Genomic DNA, 22029 nt, shown 5'->3' with positions numbered 1-22029 from the left:
TTTTTCATTAATCATAATTACGTCAGCAAAGAATTTCTTAGTCAAGATGTTATCAAATCGCATAGGATTTTCTCCTTATTTACTTAAGGCAATTGATTCCTTGTTGATGAGCACCTGCCTCCACGCATATGCAACTGGAGCCACTATCTGCAAGTACCCATTCTATGTATGAACGGATACCTAAAGTATAAGCAAATTTCAATTATATATTCATGAGACAACTCTGTCACCTCAGGTTTGAAAATTAGTTGCACTATCATAACTTAATAATGAATCAGTGACTTAAGTAAATCATCCATGTGATTCATTATTTCTTCAAGTCATATTCATTTCACTCGTCTTGCAAGTGATCCATAATGATTAACTTAGTAATTCATACTAAATGGCATGAGATTCACCATCCTATATATATATATATATATATATATATATATATATATATATATATATATATATATATATATATATATATATATATATATATTAGTATCTCATATTAATCATAGGGTTAAACGCATTATGTTGGTCTTCCGAATTGAAGACGTACAATATTTAATCCTACGACTAAGAACTATTTTATAATATTTATTTTAAAGATCATATGCCACTCATTCAACTCTTGACAATTGAGTCTTCAATAAATATTATTGGACTCATTTAATAATTATATTAGTACAAAAATGAATGATAGAAAATTTTCATTAATAAAATATATACATTACATAATAATATCATAATGTATGAACCAAAAAGTAAAAGTTCAATTGGCTTTTAGAACATACATCTAAATATATTATCAAAACACAAATCCCACATAAAATTCTAGTTAAAAAAATAATAATTTTGAGTAACAAATGAATTTCATGACAATTATAATGTGTAATTTGAGCAAAATATGAATTCTCATAGATTATGTGCTATTCAAAATGTCCAAAAGATTTATCATTCAAACATCCAAATGTGTATTCTCATTGAATATGTGTGATTCAGAATTTTCAATGAAATATTTATGACTAATAATTTATTTTACAAATTAAAATAGAAATTTCATTAAAATTATCAAATTAGGTTACATTTTGTTAAAAATAAATGTTTTTTCATCAAGATTGCAGAAAGAAAAAAAGAAAAAGCTTAGGCTATTTTGATGATTAGGCTAAATTTGAAACATCAATTTTGAGATTTTTTTAGAAAATAATCAAGAATCTTAATAATGATAACTTTCATCTAAAGCACACTTACTTCTGTTTTCTAATTATATTTGAAGCACAATTAAAAAACACGTTTTTTTTTTTTTTTTCCTTTTGGAATCCAAATAAGTCTTGATCCACAAATTTTTAATAGAATTTATTTAGGAATGAAATTTTGGTGTTTGATGTGTTATACAATAAATGTAAAATTCAAATTAGTTATACAACAGATTTTGTAAGTGAAGCTTAAACAATTTAAATTAGACTAGTGCATCTTCTTTATTTATTTATTCATATGCCTAATTCATTCAATTGGTCCAGCCCACTTATTTATTCAAGTAGTTACATGTTATAATATAAATAGGATCCACTATAATTTAAATAATTTATTATAGCAAGTTAAAAATTAACCCGATATTTATGTCTAATAGCAGGTCAATTTTTAGGTGTGTAATACAGTAGATGAACTAACACCGAAGGAAAGAGAAAAAAAAAAAAAAAGAATCAGCATCAATGACGTGCTGAAACATACATTAGTTTTACAGTACAAAAACTCCCTAAAAGTAAGCCTTTTGGGACCCAAAAGGAGGAATTAGTTAGTGAAGAAATACGAAGCTAAATCCACATGCCACAGGACCTGTTGGAGGCTGGTAACTATCAAAAGGGACTTTTTAATTAATGTACTATAACTTTTTAGTGTATTTGTTAATATATTTAACTCTAATTTTTCGAAAAGATTTAAAATAAATTAAAATCATTTATTTTTATGCTGAAAAAGCAAAATAAACAATAAAAATTAACTTTAAGAGATGCTGCTATAGTAACAACTAAACACTGCAGGAAAAAGAAAGTTGGTTGAGATAGTATTAGAGGATAATCTTACCTAACTAAGAGTAACTACAAGTCTAAGTGTGTAAACAGTAAGTACTAGCCTTTAAAAGTGATGTTTAAATTAAAGAAGGCATAGATTTCCAGCCAACTTAACGTGGAGTCTTGAGGAACTGGAGTGAGAAGATGGGCGTGTTCTTGGAATTTATAGTGGCTGTGGTCCTCGGTGGGTCGCTTCTTTGCATGGTTGAAGGACAGGTTCATTATTATGATTTTGTTGTAAGTATACATGCACACTTCACATATCTATTACTGGTTTAGATTACTTGAAAAGAATTTACTTTTACTTTATATATAAATAGACAACTTTGAAGATTCCGTCTTGATGATGCATCGTTTAAATGATTTTCAAGTGATTGAATCTTATTCATGTTTTATTTTTCAGCTGAAAGATAAAAATTTTACAAGGCTGTGTGAAACAAAATCTGCTATGGTCGTCAATGAAAGTCTTCCAGGGCCAGTGGTTTATGTCAATAAGGGTGATACGATATACGTTAATGTACATAATGAAGGGAGTTCCAAAGTTACTATTCACTGGTATGTACGTAAACCCCTTTTGATCCTCTTATCATAAATTGCCAAGGATATTGAGATTACGAAACTAAGTTTAGAAAAATTGTTGTAAGCATATATATAATTTATGAATATTGTAGGCATGGAGTGAAGCAACCAAGAAATCCATGGTTTGATGGTCCGGAGTACATTACGCAGTGCCCAATTCAGCCTGGTACAAACTTCACATACGAGGTCATATTTACTACTGAAGAAGGTACGCTTTGGTGGCATGCTCATAATGAGTGGACTCGAAACACTGTCCATGGGGCCATTGTCATTTACCCCGAAGAAGGAAGCTCCTATCCTTTTCCCAAACCTGACGCAGAAGAAGTACTTGTACTAGGTAGGCTTATCCTTTTTAGATTTCTGGCTTTGGCTCTGTGTTTGTGTGGTAGAGAGAGAGATTGGAAGAGAGTACTTACTCTGTATTTATAATTGTAACATGCAGGATCATGGTATACCTATGATGTGAATTTAGTGGTTGAAGAGGAACTTACAACGGGAGTGGAATTACCAATATCAGATTCTTACACCATCAATAGTCAACCAGGAGACTTTTGTCGATGTTCTAAGCGTAGGCAATTATAATTCTCTTGCGTTGGTTAATTGCAATTAAGGTGTTGAGTAAATTATTCTACAGTTATTCTTCAATTTCTAATTAGTATCTTTGTCTTGCTTTCAGAATCAACATACCGTTGGCAAGTTGAATATGGAAAGACATATCTTCTTCGTATAGTGAATGCAATCATGACTTCACAAGTGTTCTTCGCAATTGCTGAACACAATCTCACCATTGTAGGAATGGATGGAGCATACCTGAAACCCTTTGTTTCAACCTATATCACAATAGCTCCTGGCCAAACCATGGATGTAATTGTGATAACAAATCAATCACTTGGTCAATTTTACATGGCTGCCAGACAAAACACAGTTCGTACAATATACACCGATTATGACTCAACAAATGTTACTGCAATTCTTGAGTATAGAGGCAATTATACTCCCTCAACTTCTCCTACTTTCCCAACCGACACCCTTCCTCTTTATGGAGATTCTCATGCTGGAATGAGTTTCCGAGATAAGCTCAAGAGCCTTCATGAGCAAAATGTCCCCAAAAACATTACTACTCAAATGTACATTACAGGAGCTATTAATGAATTGTATTTAAACACTACAGGAAATTTTACTGCCTCTCTCGCTGCAAGCTTAAACAATATGACTTGGATGAATCGCAAAACGGATGTCCTTCAGGCCTATTACTAGTACGCTATCTTTAATTTCTTCTTTATAATTGAAAAGCACTAGCGCAATTAATGAAGTTGCTCCTTTGATGACCCAATTAATCATGCTATCTCTTTAATGAACCCAAGTAAAAGAGTTAGAGCTAAAAATATTTTTTAATCTTTGGTTGCAGCAACATGAGTGGTTTTTACACAGAAGATTTTCCAGACATGCCGCCGCAATTCTATAACTATACCGGAGATGATTTACCAGAGAATCTTGTACAACCAACACTGGGTACCAAAGTGAAGGTGTTAGAGTACGGAGAAGAAGTAGAGATGGTGTTTCAATCATCTAACATTCTGAATGCAGCTCAGGATCATCCAATGCATCTCCATGGACATAGCTTTTACGTTGTTGGCACTGGACTTGGCAACTTTGATTTCGAAGAAGATCCAAAGTCGTACAATTTGGTTGATCCACCATATTTGAACACTGCCACTCTTCCTATGAATGGATGGCTTGCTGTTAGATTTAGAGCAATTAATCCAGGTATGCTCTCTTCTTTTTCTTGGTAATATCCAGTTATTATTTAATCAAAACTAACCCTGTACTACTTCATATATATACACTGTAATAAATATGAAAATAGTATGTAGAAATATACACGTAATACAGGTAAGTAAATTTTTAATTTAATTTAATTTATTAAAAATCCATTAATTGATATGTAAAAAAATAATGCTAAATACGGACTAATTAATTGTTAATATTGGCAGGAGTATGGCTATGGCATTGTCACTTGGATCATCATTTAAGCTATGGAATGGAAACAGTTATGATTGTAAAGAATGGTGGAACCCCGGAGACATCTATGCGTCAATCACCAGATTATATGCCACCCTGTGAAGATGCACCCCTAATTAAACTATGGAAATCTAAGTAATTGGCAATTGGCATTACCTAATGTTGATCAGTCATCTCAATTAAAAATGTATATTTTAAATCAAGAAGTCTTGTTGGTGAATTTGAAAAGACAGAGTAGGATGGTTGTTGTTAATTAAGGATTTGTTCTGAACCCATGGGCTAGCTAGGGCAGGTTGCTCTTTATCTGAGTTGACAGAGTGAGTTGTTGGTCTTTAGGTGGCTTCAACCCTTCTATAATTTTGTACTATACATTTTAAGAGATGAGCTCAATATAGTTGTCCCTGTATTCAAGGCTTTCAATTAGTCTTCAACTCTCTATTTTGTATTTTCGAGCTTATTTAATATTTTAAAAATTCGTTGCTAAATCTATTTTTTTTAATATTTCATTTTTACTTCCACCATTATTTCTATTATTTTTCTCTTTTCTTTTAAAATTTTTTTCTCTATTATTCTGTCTCTCTATTAAATTTTTTTATCTATATTTCTTTTCTTTCTTCTCTTTTTTTTTTTATCATTGTTTCCTCGCAATTTTTTGACTTCTCTTTTATTAACATGAAAATATATAAAAAGACAATAGTAATTAATTTATTAATAAAATTAAAGGACAATGTGATGTAATTTAGTCTCTTTTCTTATGTATTTAAAGAGAATAAAATAGTGACATAAATTATCTCTTCAACACTTTCGGTTATTAGTGAAACAATAACATAAACGGTCATTTTATTTTAAAAAACATTAGCAACGGCCAAACTCCATTGTTAAATATGTTAAAACTAGTAGCATAAGCTACCATTTCATTAAAACAACTCAACGATGGTAGCCAAACTCCATTGTTAAATATGTTAAAACTAGTAGCATAAGCTACCATTTCATTAAAACAACTCAACGATGGTAGGTACCTTTTACCAATTACCGACGAATATCACTGTCAATGCAGGATTTTAGCCCTGAATGAGTTATTCCGACAGTTAGCATCTGTTGCTAAATCTAACCCCAACTCTAACTATTCTACGGCAAGAGCGATGGCATACTTGCATGTTGCTATGTAGCAACAAAAAATTGCCATTGCTATTCGCTGAAAAGAATTGGCCTCAGTTCCCTCCGAGACTTGGATTGCTAGTATTTTCTGCTATACTGTCGTTAGTTTTATCGCTATATTTATCACCATAATATGGCTCTAAATATAGCGACCGTCTAGGATGATTAGTTGTCCATTGCCATCTTTTGTCAATTGTCAGACGCTACACTATCATTAATATCTAAAACACAAGTATTGTTCCGTCGCAATGGCGATGCTATTCTGTAGCTAATAAGTGACGGACTAGTATTTTGTTGATTTCCACATCTTTAAATAATCTCTCATTTTCTGTTATAGATTAAATTTATTAATTTTCAGTATAAAAGATTATTATTTAATTAGAAAATAAGTCAATTACTATTTAAAGTTAGATTATTTATAAATAATAAAAAATTATTTTTTAAAATTAGTAATATTTAAGATTAGATATCATTATTAAATTATGAATTTAGTTATATACTATATACTATAAAATAGTAAATGTATAATATGCTAATAGATTTAAATAAAAGAAATCTAATAATAGTTTTTATTTATGAATTTACAATAATAATGGAAACAGAGAAGGTACTGATAGGATAGCATCATACTCTCGCTACAGCACAAGAGACCTACGCCAATGCTAATAAAAGTAAGTAGTCCTAATATGTTCTTTAAATTTTTTTTTTTTTTTTTTTTTGAAAAGTAGTATGTTCTTTTAATTAAGACTATTAATTTAAGTGAACAACATTTATCTAATTCAGATCTATATGTCGTAATAAATATAAAAATATTAGATAATTTAATTATTTAAATACTAATAAATATATTATTAATCTAAATATAGATTAATTGATTGTTAGTATTCGCAGGAGTATGGCTATAACATTGTCACTTGGATCATCATTTTAAATTCTGGAATGAAAACAGTTATGATTACTAGTAATTCTATAATTAGATTAAGTACTGTTGATCAGTCATTTCAAATAAATATCAGAATCCAAATAAAGCAGCTGCAGCTACATTTTTCTGAAACTAAAAGTCTTGTTTGATGCATTTTAAAGACAGAACAGAATGGTTGTTCTGAAGTTCTAATATTAATGCTCACTTGTTTCTTGCTCTGAAGTCTTCGCGCTTTATCATTTCATTGGTTAGTGCTTTTATCTTTTAATTGGTGAATGCTTTATATAAAAAAAACATCATTATTTGACCAGAAAAGAATCTCCACCAAACCCCGGTTAAGTAAGTCCAAATTCTTTTATAGTCTGCGCAACAATTTTATTTATTTATTTTACTTCTAGGTTAATTAGCTTTTGAACAGCAGTTTTCTCAGGGTTCATAATAATTGATGTCATAGCTACCAAATTATGCTTTCGAATTAATACTTGTAGATTTAATTTAGTGATTTGAGCTCATTTTTGAATTTAAATTCTATTTTCATTGTTTATAGTTTAAAAAAGAATAAAAATAAAGTGCAATTTGACTACTAACTTTGTTATACGGCTTCAATTTAATTTTTTTTAAAATTTATAAATTTTTTAATTCAAATTTTGTATAGTTTAAAAAAAAAGAGAAAGTGAGAGTCACTCTCTTGAAAATAAAAACTATATTTTTTAGGACAATTAATTTAACTAAGCAATAAATATATTATCATTTTTATTCTCGCTGAAACTGCTCTCATTTTCACCACTCTCGTCACCACTACTACTATAATTGTCTATTTCACTGTCATTATTAAGAAAAGGAATAGTAAGATTATTGTAGCAATATTAATTTTTTATTATATTTTATTTAAATATCAATATATATTTTTTAATTTAAATAATTTAGTATAAAAAATTAATACTTTTATTATTATTTATTCTATCCACACTCTTTCTAGAGAGATTGTATGATTCATTCTCTTATTTTTATAAAAAATAAAGATAATTTGAATTAAATATATAAAAATTTAAACTGAAATGTCTAAAATTTTTTTAAAATATTAAATTAAACTCGAATAATAAAATTAATAGCCAAATTTAATTTTATTTTTAAAAAAAATATTAAGGGTTCCAATAATAACAAAGGGGCGCAATAATAACGTTGGTATCACAGTGTACACTCACTGTTGATGCTCTGCTTCCTAATTACAAACGAACAGAACGGTACAGTGTACACTCGCCGGTGATGCTGTGCCTCCACATCAAGATAATTGCTGATTAAAAGAAGGTACTCTAAAAAGCAAAAACCCTTAACAATTTAAAGGATTCTAAATGTTTCCTTTAAGAGTCCAACTAGATACATTTATATACAGATTGCAATTTCAACTATTCATTTGATGCAAAACAATCACAGCCGTTTAATTTGTGTCGCAAGTCGTTTTTCTTCTTTTTCTTTATATATAATTTTATATTACTTTTTCATTCCAAGACAAAAATGCCGACTTTTCTTATGCATACAAGCAACAATTTAAAATTTTGTTTTGATGTTGGAATGTTTGGAGGAAATAGAAATATTGTACAATAATATAAGAGAATCTTCAATGTAAATTTGATTCTTTCTAATTGTATAATCTAAAATAAATAGCATATATATTTTTTTAGTTGCTTAGAAAATTAAAGCTAGCCCTACTTAATACCATATATTTTTAATTCGGATCCCTGTCATACTAATGGTTTATCAAAATATATATGTATGAGATTTTTATTTATGGAAAATGGAAAATACTTTAAAATTAATTTGATCAATATTTAAATTTTAAAAACATAAAGAGATTATATAAATTCTATTAAACTAATTTAAAATAAAAGTTTATATGTGAAATATGATATTCTTTTTTATGCTATTTTAGAATAAAAAAATAAATTACATTCTATTGCAGAAAATAAATTGAAATGAACTAGTATAAAGTAAAATCCTTTTATTAGATTAGATTTAAGTAATAATTAATTTATGCACTTGTAGAGAAAGAAAACAAAAATGCTTGACATGAAAATATTGGTGGATTAAGTTAAGTTGTAACAGCTCTCCAGTGAAGACCACATGCCAGTCTTTGTGGAGATCGGCAGAACCAGCAAGTGCAGATCCAGCGAGAGCGCCTATACCCAAGGCCCCACCTAGGGCTATGCGTTAACTCGAACATGACCTAGTCATTGGCGACTCTCGCCCCTAGACAGCTGGTCGGGTTTCCTATCAACCAACGTAGCAAGTAAGACAGGAAGCAAGGCATAGGTGGCAGGCACAGAGAAAACCCAAGACCCTCCAGCCAATGAAGGCACACTGGCATAGAGGACTTAATGGAAAACGAGGAAGACCTAGCTAATTAGGGCAAGGTCTAAAGGATATACCATCTAGCCTAAACTCTCTTGTATAGGAACAAGATGATGAGGTAAAACCTTAAGAAAACCCTAAACACCTTTAACTATCCTTCTTTTTTCCTTTTCCTCTCAATCTTCCATAGACTTAAATGTCGAAGAGACTGAGCCGGTCTCTCTGCTGGTGTGTCACTCTAACTATGTGCGGTGGTTTCAGACACACACCCAAATGTCTCTAACGACTACGATACTATAAAGTTTTTCAACCTAATTGGAAACACGCTAACTACTCACAGAGACTAGCGCAGAGAAAGGAAGTCGTCATCCAGATAATTCTTCCGGACATTTCTACTAATTGAACGGCGTACTACATTCTATAAAAAAGCTTCGCTACATCCAGAGATGGATCCGGAAGCCAACTTTCTTATTTGTGTATCACTATTTTAATTTTATTATTTAACTAGCTATTCCCTATAAATACAACATTATAACTCTACAAATCAAGCATTACAGCATGTGAGCTCCACTTAAGTCTCACCATTTTTTAGTTGGTCCCAATTTCCATTTATATTATTAGCCTAAGTTAACTGCTTGATTATGCTCAAAGAAGCCCATCTAGTCTAGTCCAATTACAAATTATGCTCTTGATTACTAAGTCTTTATCCTAATTAGACTATATTTTACATACCAATGCCTGATTCAATTCTTCTAATCTAAATGGATTTTATTTATTAATTAAACCTAATAAATCTTGCCTAAATCTAAATAGATTTTATAGCTTAGGCCCAATTTATCATTCTTTAGACCTAGTAGACTATACCTTACATGCAAAGATCCAATTCCACACTCCAGGTCTAAAAGCCCATCTTTTAATTTACAATCACATAAAAAAGCATTTAGTTAAGGAAAAAAAATTAAAAATAAAAGAAAGCAACAAAATTAATTATTATAACCTTCTTACAACTAATTAAATCGAAAATAATAATAAAAAAGCAAAAATTAATGAAAAAATAAGTAAAAATCCTAAAATTAGCAAAAAAAGGGGACAAATTAAGTGGATAGCCCACTGACCATATCACAAAGTCAGTCAGCTCTATGCACAGCCAGAGTGTTTTAGGATTTTTGGGAATTTGTGTGTATTGCTCAAGAACTAAACTGTTGTTCTCTCCACTGATTTTGCCTCCTTTGCCTAGGGTCTCCCCTTCTATTTACGGGAAAGGATGGAGGAAACTCTAGAGACTTGGATAATCATTTCTTTAATTATTATTGATGATTCTAAAAACTTATCACTAATTAAAAGAGATTTATCAAAATCCCTTTAATAGATTAATATAGGTTTTCTTAAGGCAAATGAGATAATTATTCAATACATATTCATTTAATTATAAGAAATAATTAAAAGTAAAACATTTATCAATAAAATTCTTCTAGAAAGTTCATTTTAGTAATTATCGATATTTAAAATCGAAAAATATCAAAAAAATGCTAAAGTTTGAGTTTTGGGCCAACCGGCACTGTGTGGAATCGGCAGGCTCTACATAGAGCTAATTGGCTCTAGGTTGGCAAATTTTAGAATTTTTACAATTTAGTCCCTAAGCTTTCTAATTTATTCAATTTCACCCGAAAAAATTAATTTTTTCTATCAAGTTAGTCCAAATTGATTTTAGAAAACGATTTTTACTTTAATTATTCACAACCCTAGCTAGGATTTGATCGCCCTCGACTCCTCGAGACCTGGGTGAAGCAACAACTTTCATCATCGGGTTTTACATAATTCCTTCGATATCTAGATTCAGAAAACAGGTGCTTATTGTTTGCCCCAAGTTTATTGAGATTTATAAGCATATGCATGATTAAAAAAATATAGAAAAATCATAAACATCAAGGATATGGATAGAAGATATACGAGCTGTAGAAGCTTCGCCTCATAGGCTTGTGATATCTCGAAGATCTCCTTCCAAGTAAACTGTGTGCGAAGAATTCCTCCAGCTTTTTAGTGCAAACTTTCTACCTAGCTTAAATTAGAGACTTCACCCGTCTGATATAGGAACTATGCTCGTATAATTTAGGAACATGCCCGTCTAATTTAGGGACCACGCCTGTTACATCTTGAAGACTACCCTCAAGATAAATGTAGATATGTGAGCTATAGAAGCTATGCTCTGTAGACCTAAGCTGGTGCAAACATTTTATACAGCTTTGATTTAATGACCACAGATGTTTTCCTAAAATTTTAGATGATGGGAGCTTTTGCCGTTGACTCTTTTAGTTGCCTTCCGCTTCGGGAAGCAAAAAGCTATGATTTCCACTTCAGATTATGACTTGGTAAATTTTCCACTTCCTAGTGTCAAATTGATAATCTCTTTGTTTTCTTGAATAATTTCCACTTGGGGATGAAGAATTGTGATTTCCCACTCTAAGATCTTCTACTTCGAGGATTAAATTGGTTATCCACTCTGGGATCTTCTACTTCAAGAAGATAGGCTTATGATCTTTCCTTTTAGGATATATGATGATATTCCGCTTCAGGGTGTAAACTATTCGCTTCGGGAAATAAATTAGTGGATATTTCACCTTGAGAAATAAACTGATTTTCCACTTCGAGGAATGAGCTAATCATCTTTCACTTTAGGATATAAACTTGTGACCTTTCGCTTCGGAAAGTAAATTGAGTGTAGATCAACATTTGTTACAGCTAGATTCTTAGTCCCCTTTTTATACCCAAGAAAGAAAACCCTAATTTGCTCTTAATTTTCGAGTTTCATGTTAAAGGAAACTCTTTTTTATTCGACATAGCTTGACACACGGCCATGTCACATTATTTACCTTAAGGCACAACTTAGCACAAACCCATATGTAATGCCATGCTGAAGTCTTATAATATTTTCAATTCAAGCAGAAGCGGTCACTGTTTGAAGCACGCATGTGTGTCATACTCTTCGAAATTCAAAGGTAGATACGACCGTATGTCAAGCCCTGCTTCCTTATTCTTCTCCTAGTGTACAATATGGGCACAAGCACGCTCGTGTTTAGCCATGATATAGCTTTTCATGATCGTTTAGGGTTTCTTTTTAACTTTTCCTACAAAAAGGGAAAAAACTTATTAAAATCAAATATAAAGTCCTAAATAAATCAAAAATAAATAAAATACAAAAATAAAGATGCAATTTAAATAAGCTCCTAATTAAACCTAAATTTTTCCTAATTAATACTTACTATTTATTCAAAATTCATTAGAATTCAACTTAAAGACATGTGTAAAATTGCCCATAAAAAAATTTCACACACTAGAGCTTTGCTTGTCCTCAAGCAAAAATCAAAATTAATACTTCAAAAATGAGCTCAGCCACAATTAAAAAGTTATAATGTCTAAGTTATAATTTTCCCACAAACCAAATTAAGAAGCATACGTTTTTCAGCACGCCATGCATGATAATTGGTGCATTGCTTCTTTTATGCCCTTCATCTCCACAAAAGAAACAACTAGAACCTTTCGGTTCATCCGTTTTCTGTTGTTGTTTCTTTTGACATGTTGTATTTGCAGCTTCCTTATCCTTTTTCCTTTTCTTTCCCTTGCCTTTATCTTTGAAGGTTGAGGCCAGGTGAGTACTCTCTCTCCTACCTTGCTTCAACCTTTCTTCTTTTTGAACACAGTGTAAGATGAGCTCATTCAAAAACCAAGTCTCTTTCTGACAATTGTAGCTCACCTTAAACTAGCCAAATTGTGTTGGAAGTAATATCAAAACCAAATGCACTAGCAAGTTCTCATATAGATCTAGCTTGAGTGCTTTTAACTTTGAAGCAAGATGGGATATCTCCATGATGTACTCCTTAATATTTCCTTTACCCTCGGACCTGATGTAATTAGACTTGTCAAGAGCATACCAATTTCAGCCTTTTCATTTTTAATAAATCTCTTTTCAATATCCGTAAGGAAATCCTTAGTTTTTTTTAGCCGTTCAAATATTGTGGACCTGAATACTTTTGGAATGGCCTTTTTCATGATCATACACATGCGACTCGATTTCTCATACCTTTCAACATCCCTCATTTGATCAGAGGTACTGTTATCCGTAAGAGGTACAAGAGGATCAATATTTAATATAAAATCGAGATCTATGACTCCAAGAACTATCAATAGATTTTCTCTCCATGATTTGAAGTTAGTGCCATTTAGCATAGGAATCGAGTTAATGTTGACAGCGATATTAGTAGGATTACTCATAGCTGAATCGAAAACAACAACCAAAAAAGGCTCACATAAGTCTCAAAGCAATTATAAATTCAATAAGGTATATCCTATCTCAAGATATCAGAATTCCATTAATAGTTTATCTTTGGATAAAAATACTAACTTCTAAGTGATATCTTGGTGTAGTAACAAAACAGTAATGATAAAGAATATATCAAATAATAAATCTTCCTTTGAGCGAATTTATTATTTACATGTAAAACTAAATAATCATTACGCATTTATTACTATAGGTGCACAAGTAATTCTGTAAAACATTGACTTTCCTTTGGGCTGATTAATATTCACATAAATTACATGCACATAACCGGTTATATTTTGAAACAAAATTAATTTCCACAAGAGATGTCACTTTGATGACATGTTGTTTTAATTAATTCATTTTAAAATATATATAATACAAATTATCAATATTTAAATTTAAAATTATACCAAATTTGACAGTAAAAATCAACCTAAAAATCAACGGTTAAAATAGTTGACTAGGTGGATCCTAACCCTACTCAATTACCTACAAACTCAAAGGTAAAACATATATCAACAAATATTATAGTCATTTATCGTAAATAAATTATAATATATACGATGTATATAATAGTCTAAATAAATAAATAAAACCAAAATATATCACTAAATATACTAAATTATTACTCGATTGCAAAACTATATATATTTTATTAATGCTAATGAAAACTTTTATTGCAGTATTTAAAAAAATAAAATAAAATAAAAATACTTTATCCATTAAAATGGTTGCTACCTTTTGGCCAAGAATAAGAAAAAGATCGTGAGGTTTCCGAAAAAAGGAAAAACACTTGCACTTGATTGGAAACCACAATGACCATGACAAAAAGCTACCGGACGTCATGCGTTATAAATCATTCATGCATTGGTGATCATTTTCTCCTTTTTTTTATTATTATCAATTCATATTCATATATACATCTAAAATTATTTTTAAATCCAAAAAATAAATAAAACAAAAATCATAAATTTAAGAATATTCAAAGAATTAAATAAAATCAAAATTAATTTAATTTTTAATAATCAATATAAAAATTGGCTCTGATAGCACTTGTGAGATCAAAATCTTAAGGTGAAAACCATCATCAATATACCCAAAATAAATTATATATAATTACTAAAAATTATTAAATTAATATATGCGAAAGCATATCTAAATTTATAGTGATTTTTAATACTCTTTAGAGGTGTAAGGTTTGCCTTCCAAATCAACATATATTTCGCAAAAGCCATTTAGTTCTCTCTATGTTTTCTAATTGATGATGAGATATCAGATTAGAATAAAACCCTATGTGTGTTTCGAGGACTATAATCACTATATATAGAAAGAAATAACAAAACTCTAATGTTATCTTTTAGTATTTCTATTTTAGCCCATCATAAAATAAATATTACCCTTAGATTTCTACATATTAAAGGTCCATATCCTATAATATATATTAGAGCCCAAATTACATAAGCCTTATTATATTACTTTTAATTTGGCTCAACCTTATATAATAACATGTAATACATAATTATTTATAGATAAGCTCAATGTTGGATTAATGATCCAACATAACAAACATTTAATAAAGTTTAATAAATATAAGTTAATTACAAAAATGATGTCAGTATCTTATGCATGGCAAATCAGCATCTGACTCGCATCAACGTCTGACGCACGTCGCGTCAGTGTTCAACGCACATGTATACCTAAATTTGACCACATAGCTATATGAACCCAAATGCATATTATCATTTGCCGAACTAAAAAAATTATTAAATCTTGAATATATATTTTCTCCACAAGGTAACCCTTTCAACATTATTAATGAAAATGTTAATTAGTTGAGAAGGACATGAAGTTATTAGCCCGAAAATGACTGCCCTTTGCTTAAAACGAAAATTAAGTACAGGAACTCTTCTAAGTAAACTTTAGTTTCCTACATTTTCCTTCCTCAATTCTTTTAAACATTTCTTCCCAAATAGATGTGCAATTAAAATGTGCAACATTAGTCAACAACTATAGGTTAAAAAGCAATTGCAATCCAATTTATGATGTCCAATCTCCTAATACAGACATCATTGATTCTATGTTCTGAGAAATTTAAAGCACACGATTAAAATTAAAACCAAAATCAAGAAATCACTTGAGTAGTATTTTTATTTCGTTAAATTGAAAAAATTTCAAGTTTGAATTTCCTTATCCAACATTGACTAATATCAATAAATCATTTTCATAGTGAGGTTAAACAATTACTATTCTATTAAATAATTCAGGATGATTGAGCTTTATTGAATGAATGAAAACTAAATAAATCACACAATTTAATAAATTGGGAAAGAATATCTTATGGCCTTTACATATATGCATATATATAAAGAAAAACAGTATATATAGAATTGCAATTATATGTATATGAAAAAAATGTATATATGCTTTAATAAATGTAATAAAATACAAGTCTATATATGTAATAATATCATGGAGGGAGGAAAATAGCATAAATAATCCTCCACTTTATGAACAATAAAGAAAAATCTCGAAGGAAAAAAAAAAAAGAAGAAGCATCTGCCTATGGGCAATATATATTACATAGAAAAAAAAAATTAAAGAACTTAAATTATAGATTAAGGCTAAACTTACAGCTACTGTTTCTAATACTAATATCATTATTAGTAGATAAACTATCAACATCTAGCTTGCATTTAACCAAGAACTTGATCTCAAAAAGCTTCAATTTCCCAAGTTTAATTCTTACAGGCTGCTTAACCCTAAGGTTCAAAGGAATGATTCCAGTTGCTTGTTGCTGTTGCTGAAGAGAAGTTAGCAACCCAGCTGCATCTTGTGTATGTCCTGTCAATGGCACATTCAGGACAGTTGTATTCTCATGACCCTGATAAAATTTTGGAAGTGACCCTTCACATAGTTTGGTCCCTGAATACCATACGCCTATATGGCTTCCTCCTTCATAATATATACCTATTTTCTCGTTCGGATTCGTTGCTGTAATAGTGACATCAAATGCAGCAGATAAGCTTGAATCGGAACTCAGATTGAACTGGGTTATTTGCAATCTGTCGATTGAAAAATCCGGTAGCTTCGGACGGAATACAAGGTATAATATTCCGATGATTATTCCGATGACTACTATAAGGATCAAGAGAAGACTGAGTGTCCAACACAAGCACTTGCAGCAACAGCTTCTTTTCTTGGGTGGTTTCGAGTGCTTCACTGGAAAAGTACGTTGAAAAGGAGGATATTGCTGGGCGGCCGGATCGCCTTGATCGGATTTGGATGAGTTTCTTGGCATTAATGGGACTGTTGGTGTCTGCGGTGCCTCTACATCATGTGTGACTGGATGGATTCTCTGTTGATCTGCCATTGGTATATCTGATGTATTGGAACTCAAGAACTTTGATACCAAACAGGGCCTAACAGTTGAGGGCAGTCTCTTCTTCTTGTTTTGTGAAAAGCTTTTGATTTCTTCTTTATGTTGGTAATTGATGCAGGTTTTATAAGTAAAGTCCTTTTGTTGAGAGAGAATTGTGATTAGGTCACAATTGAAGCTTCCTTTATTTGACTTTGATATGCAGTTTCTGAACAGGGGAGTTTCACATGCCTCTCTTTTCAAACTCCCTACGCGTTTGTCTCTATTTTAAATGCTACGGAACTTCTTGCTTATGCTAGATTTTGACACGTGCCATAAAAATGGCACCACATAGCAGTTGTGTGTTCTTTTTATTTGGTTAATTAGCTTCCTCAAAACCTTAGAAAGAAAATATAAATACGCGTCCCGCGATTAATTTTTAGTGTATAAAATTGTTAAATTCGAATACTCCTATTTTAAATATTAATATAAGTTAATTGTTGAAAATTTTATAATTTTCAACCTTCACAAAAAAAAGTATTAATAAAATTATTATTTTTTAAATTAAAAAATCTTTTATTAATAATTAATAAATATAAATTGTAACAAATAAGTAAAGGTGTACAAAAGATACATACTAATTGTATTGTAAAAAACGAGTTTCTCCTTTACGTTTCATTAATCGGTGTTGATATAATAGTTATATATAATATTTTGGCTGTATTTGACGTACCGGTAAAAAATACATTTCACTCAATTGATATATTAAATCATAAATTAATTTCATTATTATTTAACTAATTTTTTAACGAGTCTGATCTTTCGAATATCAAATTTAAAAACATTCTAATTCCCATGATGAAAAACAAACAAACAAACTCTTATAAAAACAAAAGATAAAATAAAAGAAAAATGCATAATATTTTATTAATAAATAACTCAAAATAGTAAATCTAGCATAAACTAAAATAATTTTATTTTTATTGATAGAAAATCTTAATTTATTTCTAAACATTAAAACTTTAGTTCATACATTTTTGTATGTCATTATTTTTTAAAATTTATTAAGATTATGAGAGATCTTATAAATGAAATAAAAATATAATTAGTTATACATTATAACTGGAGAAAAAGAGAAAAAGTGAAAATGAATTACTTTGAAGGACAAAGAAAAGATGTCGACTGCAGTAAAAAGAAAATAAAAAAAAGTGTTCAACGACTACCTATTATCTATATTTGAACCCAATTTAGATGAGAGATACTGCTATTTTTTATAAGATTATCATTACTTTTATTTTATGTAAATAAAAGAATTATTTTCCTATTCAACTTTTTAGAGTATAAGTAAATTGTCACTTTTTGGTGAGTGTTCCCTATATTAAGCTGCTTTGGACCCGTTGGATTTTCAATTAATTTAAAGAGAATAATTCTTATTCTAATTAATCTCCGACTTAAAATTAATTATTATAACATTGATCACAAGAACAATGATCCACACTAAGAAGCTTCTTTGAGTAAGAGAGCCCAGGTAACAACAAATGTCACAAGAATATAGGTCCTTTTGGCAATAAGTAAATATATATCCTGAGTGGGAAACTTGGTTGGCTACCAATATCCTCATCACAACTCTGAGATATCAATTTGACATGCTTCCACATTGAATTTTCAATTTAACAATGATCCAATACTTGTATATACTGAAGAAGTCCTTCGGAGTTTTTCCTTATACAATATTAATATACATATATAAGATGTGAACACAGTGCGAGATTCTGTTCCAGGAAATCGATAGGCAACCGAATTAAGCAAGTTTCCCAAGTCAACAATAGCTATCTAAGCCAATATATTTTGGTTTTGCTACTTTTACTTTATGCAAACAATGTCCAAATTAATTGAAGCAAATAACACGATGGTCAGGGCTGCTTTCACTCCTCCAGGCTTTATCTTTACGTTATTCTATAAGGAACATAATAATACCAAATTAAATTAAAATGTCGACACTTTATCCATTACTCTTTTAGATCATATTTATTAAATATTAAATACTAATGGCATCTTCTATTATAAGTATTAAACAACCCATATATATATAAAATAATTAAGATGCAAAAAGTTTTTGATATCTATATTTAATATTAATAAATAAAAGAATAATTTGATATCTTTATTTTTAATACATTGATATATAATTAATTTATTAATTAATAAGTTACTTTTCTAATAAAATAATAATTGTAATATGATAAAATAATAATTGTAATTTTTTAATATCATATTAAATAATCAATTAATTTTCTAATCATAAAATGATTTCTAATATGAAAATAGCATTAGTAATATATTTTTAACAAATTAATTGATATGAATTTATTTTAAATATATTACAAATATTTTAACATGTTTAATTATTGAAAATTTATAATAGAACTTTTACTAAAAAAGATACTTAAAAATAATTATCATTATTTTCTATAATATAATAAATTATTATAAATTTTGATGATTATATCAAATCTTTTGTATAACAATACAATGTAATGTACCGATAAATAATTAATTTTTTATTATTATTTTTTTCTTTTCTTCCCCCACCTGCCATTGTCACTATTCTGTTCTGAAAACGTCACTTGAAATACAAATAGATTTCAAGAACCACTATTAGAGAAGTGGAAGAATAGAAGCCTAATAAGAAAATGTTTGGTCAATACCTGCATTAAACTATATATTAAAAGCTCCAGGTACATTAAAAAAATGTATTAACAAATATAATGCAAAAAAACATTGAAAAAGTCCTGTAATTTGCCACGTCAATGTATTAAACAAGTGTCCCTTTCTGCAAATTGCCAAAATATACAGATTTTGCATCCTTTTTGTTTTCTTTATTTTACTTGTTGCATTAGCAAAATGTATGCGTGGACAAGTTCTCCGTACCTAATTTTCTTGACTTTCGTATAAGGCAGATCACATCTTTATTTGAGGCGCTCACACTTTATAATATATAATTAAATAATGTTAATTAAGTGAAAAATAAAATATTGAGGCTATTTACAATAATTTTCATAATTTGAGATAATTTTAATTTTTATATTAAAAAATTAAAAAATTATACATATTTTCACCCACTATCTGCTGTAAAATTATCGATTTTATGGTAAAAAAATATATAAAAAATTAACTGTCTTTATTATTTTTAATATTTAAATTTAGATAACAACTATTATTATTTTTATTATGTGGTTTATGAATAGTTGGCTTTCTATGACCAGAAAAATTAAGTCATTTATGATTTTGATTTTCAAAATAACTATATAAAAAAATAAGATTCAAACAAATTTATAATCTTTTCATAATAGAGAATTTAATTTTATTTATAACTAATTCAAATTAAAACCTTAATTTTTTTATTATTATGTGAAAATTATTTCTTTACAGATTATAAATATATTTTACTCTATTTGAATTTTTTTATGTCACCATCTCACTAAAATTCTTATTATTTTTCATTATCTATTATATATTTATTTAATTGATCTAAACCACAATATATAGAAGACTTAAAAAGGATAATCAAGGTTAAACAATTTTCAAAAAGATTTAGAAAAAAAGAAAAAGAAAAAGGATAATCTAGCTGTTCTTTTCTCTTATTTTATTTTCTTTCAAATGTTAAAATTATAAGATTAGTTAGAATTAGGTGAATTACAGGAAGAGAGTAACTTCCACCGGTTATAACCTAGAAAAGTAGCATTGATTTATATAAATATTAATTTTGTTTTATTCTAGTAATAATTACAGAATGCTAAGACATTAAAAATTCTAATAAGTTAGAAAATTCATTGTTTTAGTTAAAATTTATCTTCTCTATAAAATTTTATTTATAAAAGTGTATTACCTCAACTATAACGCATAACTAATTTGTTAAAAATTTTTTTTTTATAATTAAAATTATTATCTAATTAAAAAACTATTTATTAGTTGATATAAAATTAAAATTTAATTAATATGCTATTTTTTAAAATAATTATTATCTAATTATAAAACTAATTTATTAGTAATATGTTATTCTTTTAGGATTATAATGAATGTTTAGTTAGACTGTAATTTATTAATTAATAAATTAATAGAAAAAATTATAAAATTATACATAAATTTAAATTCTATGCCTCAAAATAGTACATTCTTTTGGAAGCAATTTAAATTTTACTGCAATTTACTTACAATAATATATTTTCAGTAGCGACTTGTATATTTACTGTTATATATTTGCAGAAGTATAGCGATAAAAATTGAGGCAGCTAATTTCAGTTTTTCTTGTAATGATTAATAATCTCCTGCTTCCAAAGTCAATTTAGTTAAAAGACTAAAATAAAAATAAAATTATAACTTAGTTGTTGAACTTTAACCAAATATGAAATTCATCCAAAAATAATTTTTTTACCATATTAGAGTGAAATTATTAATTTTAGTATGAGTAATAGTTAGTTATACAATAAGTTAATTTTAGTATTTAACAAAATTAATTAATTATTATTTTTACTTACTCTAAATTTTAGCATAATTTAATTTTAAAATTTAAATATTTTAGAATACTTATAAGTAGATCAACATTATCAAATTAGTATGTAATTTAGTTTGAATTATTAAAACAGAATTCATATTTATAGATAGAAATGTCTATTTTTATTATTATTTTGATAGACATTAAAATTAAACTATGGTAAAATGAAGATTTTACTCGAATTTGATAAAATGATTAATTTTGAATGATTTTAATATTTAATAAAAATTTCAAGAATTAAATTGTAATCTTATTTATCAATTTAATTTTTTGACTGCATTGACTTTGGACAGAAAGGGGTAATAGTAAATTTTGTAAAAACATAAATGGAAGTTAATATAATAAAATCGACACGGGAGTAACTCGTGTATTGGAGTAAGAATTAAGGGGTAAGAAGTAATTACCCCTTAAAAAGCCACTTATCAGCTCAAAATGATTATAGGAATGACAGAGGAGGGGATGACAGATAAAAAATCTAAAAAAGTTAAATTAATCAAAACTTTATTAAACTAAGAAAAATTTAACAACTTATTGATGATAAAAGAAGGCAGAACCGACGACGACTTCACCGATTAGAGGAAAAGAGGGAAGGAGTGAGGGAGAGGGGATCGAGAGAGAGAGAGAGTGAAGGAGAAGGGAGAGAAAGGAGAAAGTATGATATTATGCCTAAAATTTACTTATAGACAGTACGTCCATAAATTTTAGGTATAATAG

At 28.8% G+C, this 22029-nt stretch overlaps 2 protein-coding genes across 2 annotated transcripts; one reads left to right on the top strand and one right to left on the bottom strand.

Annotated features, from left to right (window-relative positions):
* Positions 1-2156: 2156 nt before the first annotated feature.
* LOC8269750 (laccase-15) lies at positions 2157-5081 on the top strand. The gene is made up of 7 exons (XM_002530508.4): positions 2157-2294; positions 2461-2612; positions 2729-2973; positions 3079-3204; positions 3313-3892; positions 4045-4403; positions 4631-5081. Exons 1-7 carry the CDS (start codon positions 2202-2204, stop codon positions 4795-4797), a joined length of 1722 nt encoding a protein of 573 aa, XP_002530554.1. The 5' UTR covers positions 2157-2201; the 3' UTR covers positions 4798-5081.
* A 10724-nt stretch (positions 5082-15805) lies between these two features.
* Positions 15806-17018, bottom strand: LOC8269751 (NDR1/HIN1-like protein 6). The gene has a single exon (XM_002530509.3). It carries the CDS (start codon positions 16773-16775, stop codon positions 16014-16016), a length of 762 nt encoding a protein of 253 aa, XP_002530555.1. The 5' UTR covers positions 16776-17018; the 3' UTR covers positions 15806-16013.
* Between the last annotated feature and the right edge of the window lie 5011 nt (positions 17019-22029).

Source organism: Ricinus communis, chromosome 5 (genome assembly GCF_019578655.1).
Source record: "Ricinus communis isolate WT05 ecotype wild-type chromosome 5, ASM1957865v1, whole genome shotgun sequence".
Lineage (NCBI taxonomy): Eukaryota > Viridiplantae > Streptophyta > Magnoliopsida > Malpighiales > Euphorbiaceae > Ricinus > Ricinus communis.
This window is presented reverse-complemented; position numbering and strand designations above follow the sequence as displayed.

What these genes read in the sequence shown, in the direction of transcription:
- LOC8269750 (XM_002530508.4), top strand. Translation starts at nt 2,202, where the DNA reads ATGGGCGTGTTCTTGGAATTTATAGTGGCTGTGGTCCTCGGTGGGTCG. An exon ending in CTTTTGTCGATGTTCTAAGC is followed by an intron (nt 3,205 to 3,312) that starts GTAGGCAATTAT and finishes TCTTGCTTTCAG; the next exon opens with AATCAACATACCGTTGGCAA. An exon ending in ATTTAGAGCAATTAATCCAG is followed by an intron (nt 4,404 to 4,630) that starts GTATGCTCTCTT and finishes TAATATTGGCAG; the next exon opens with GAGTATGGCTATGGCATTGT.
- LOC8269751 (XM_002530509.3), bottom strand. Translation starts at nt 16,775, where the DNA reads ATGGCAGATCAACAGAGAATCCATCCAGTCACACATGATGTAGAGGCA.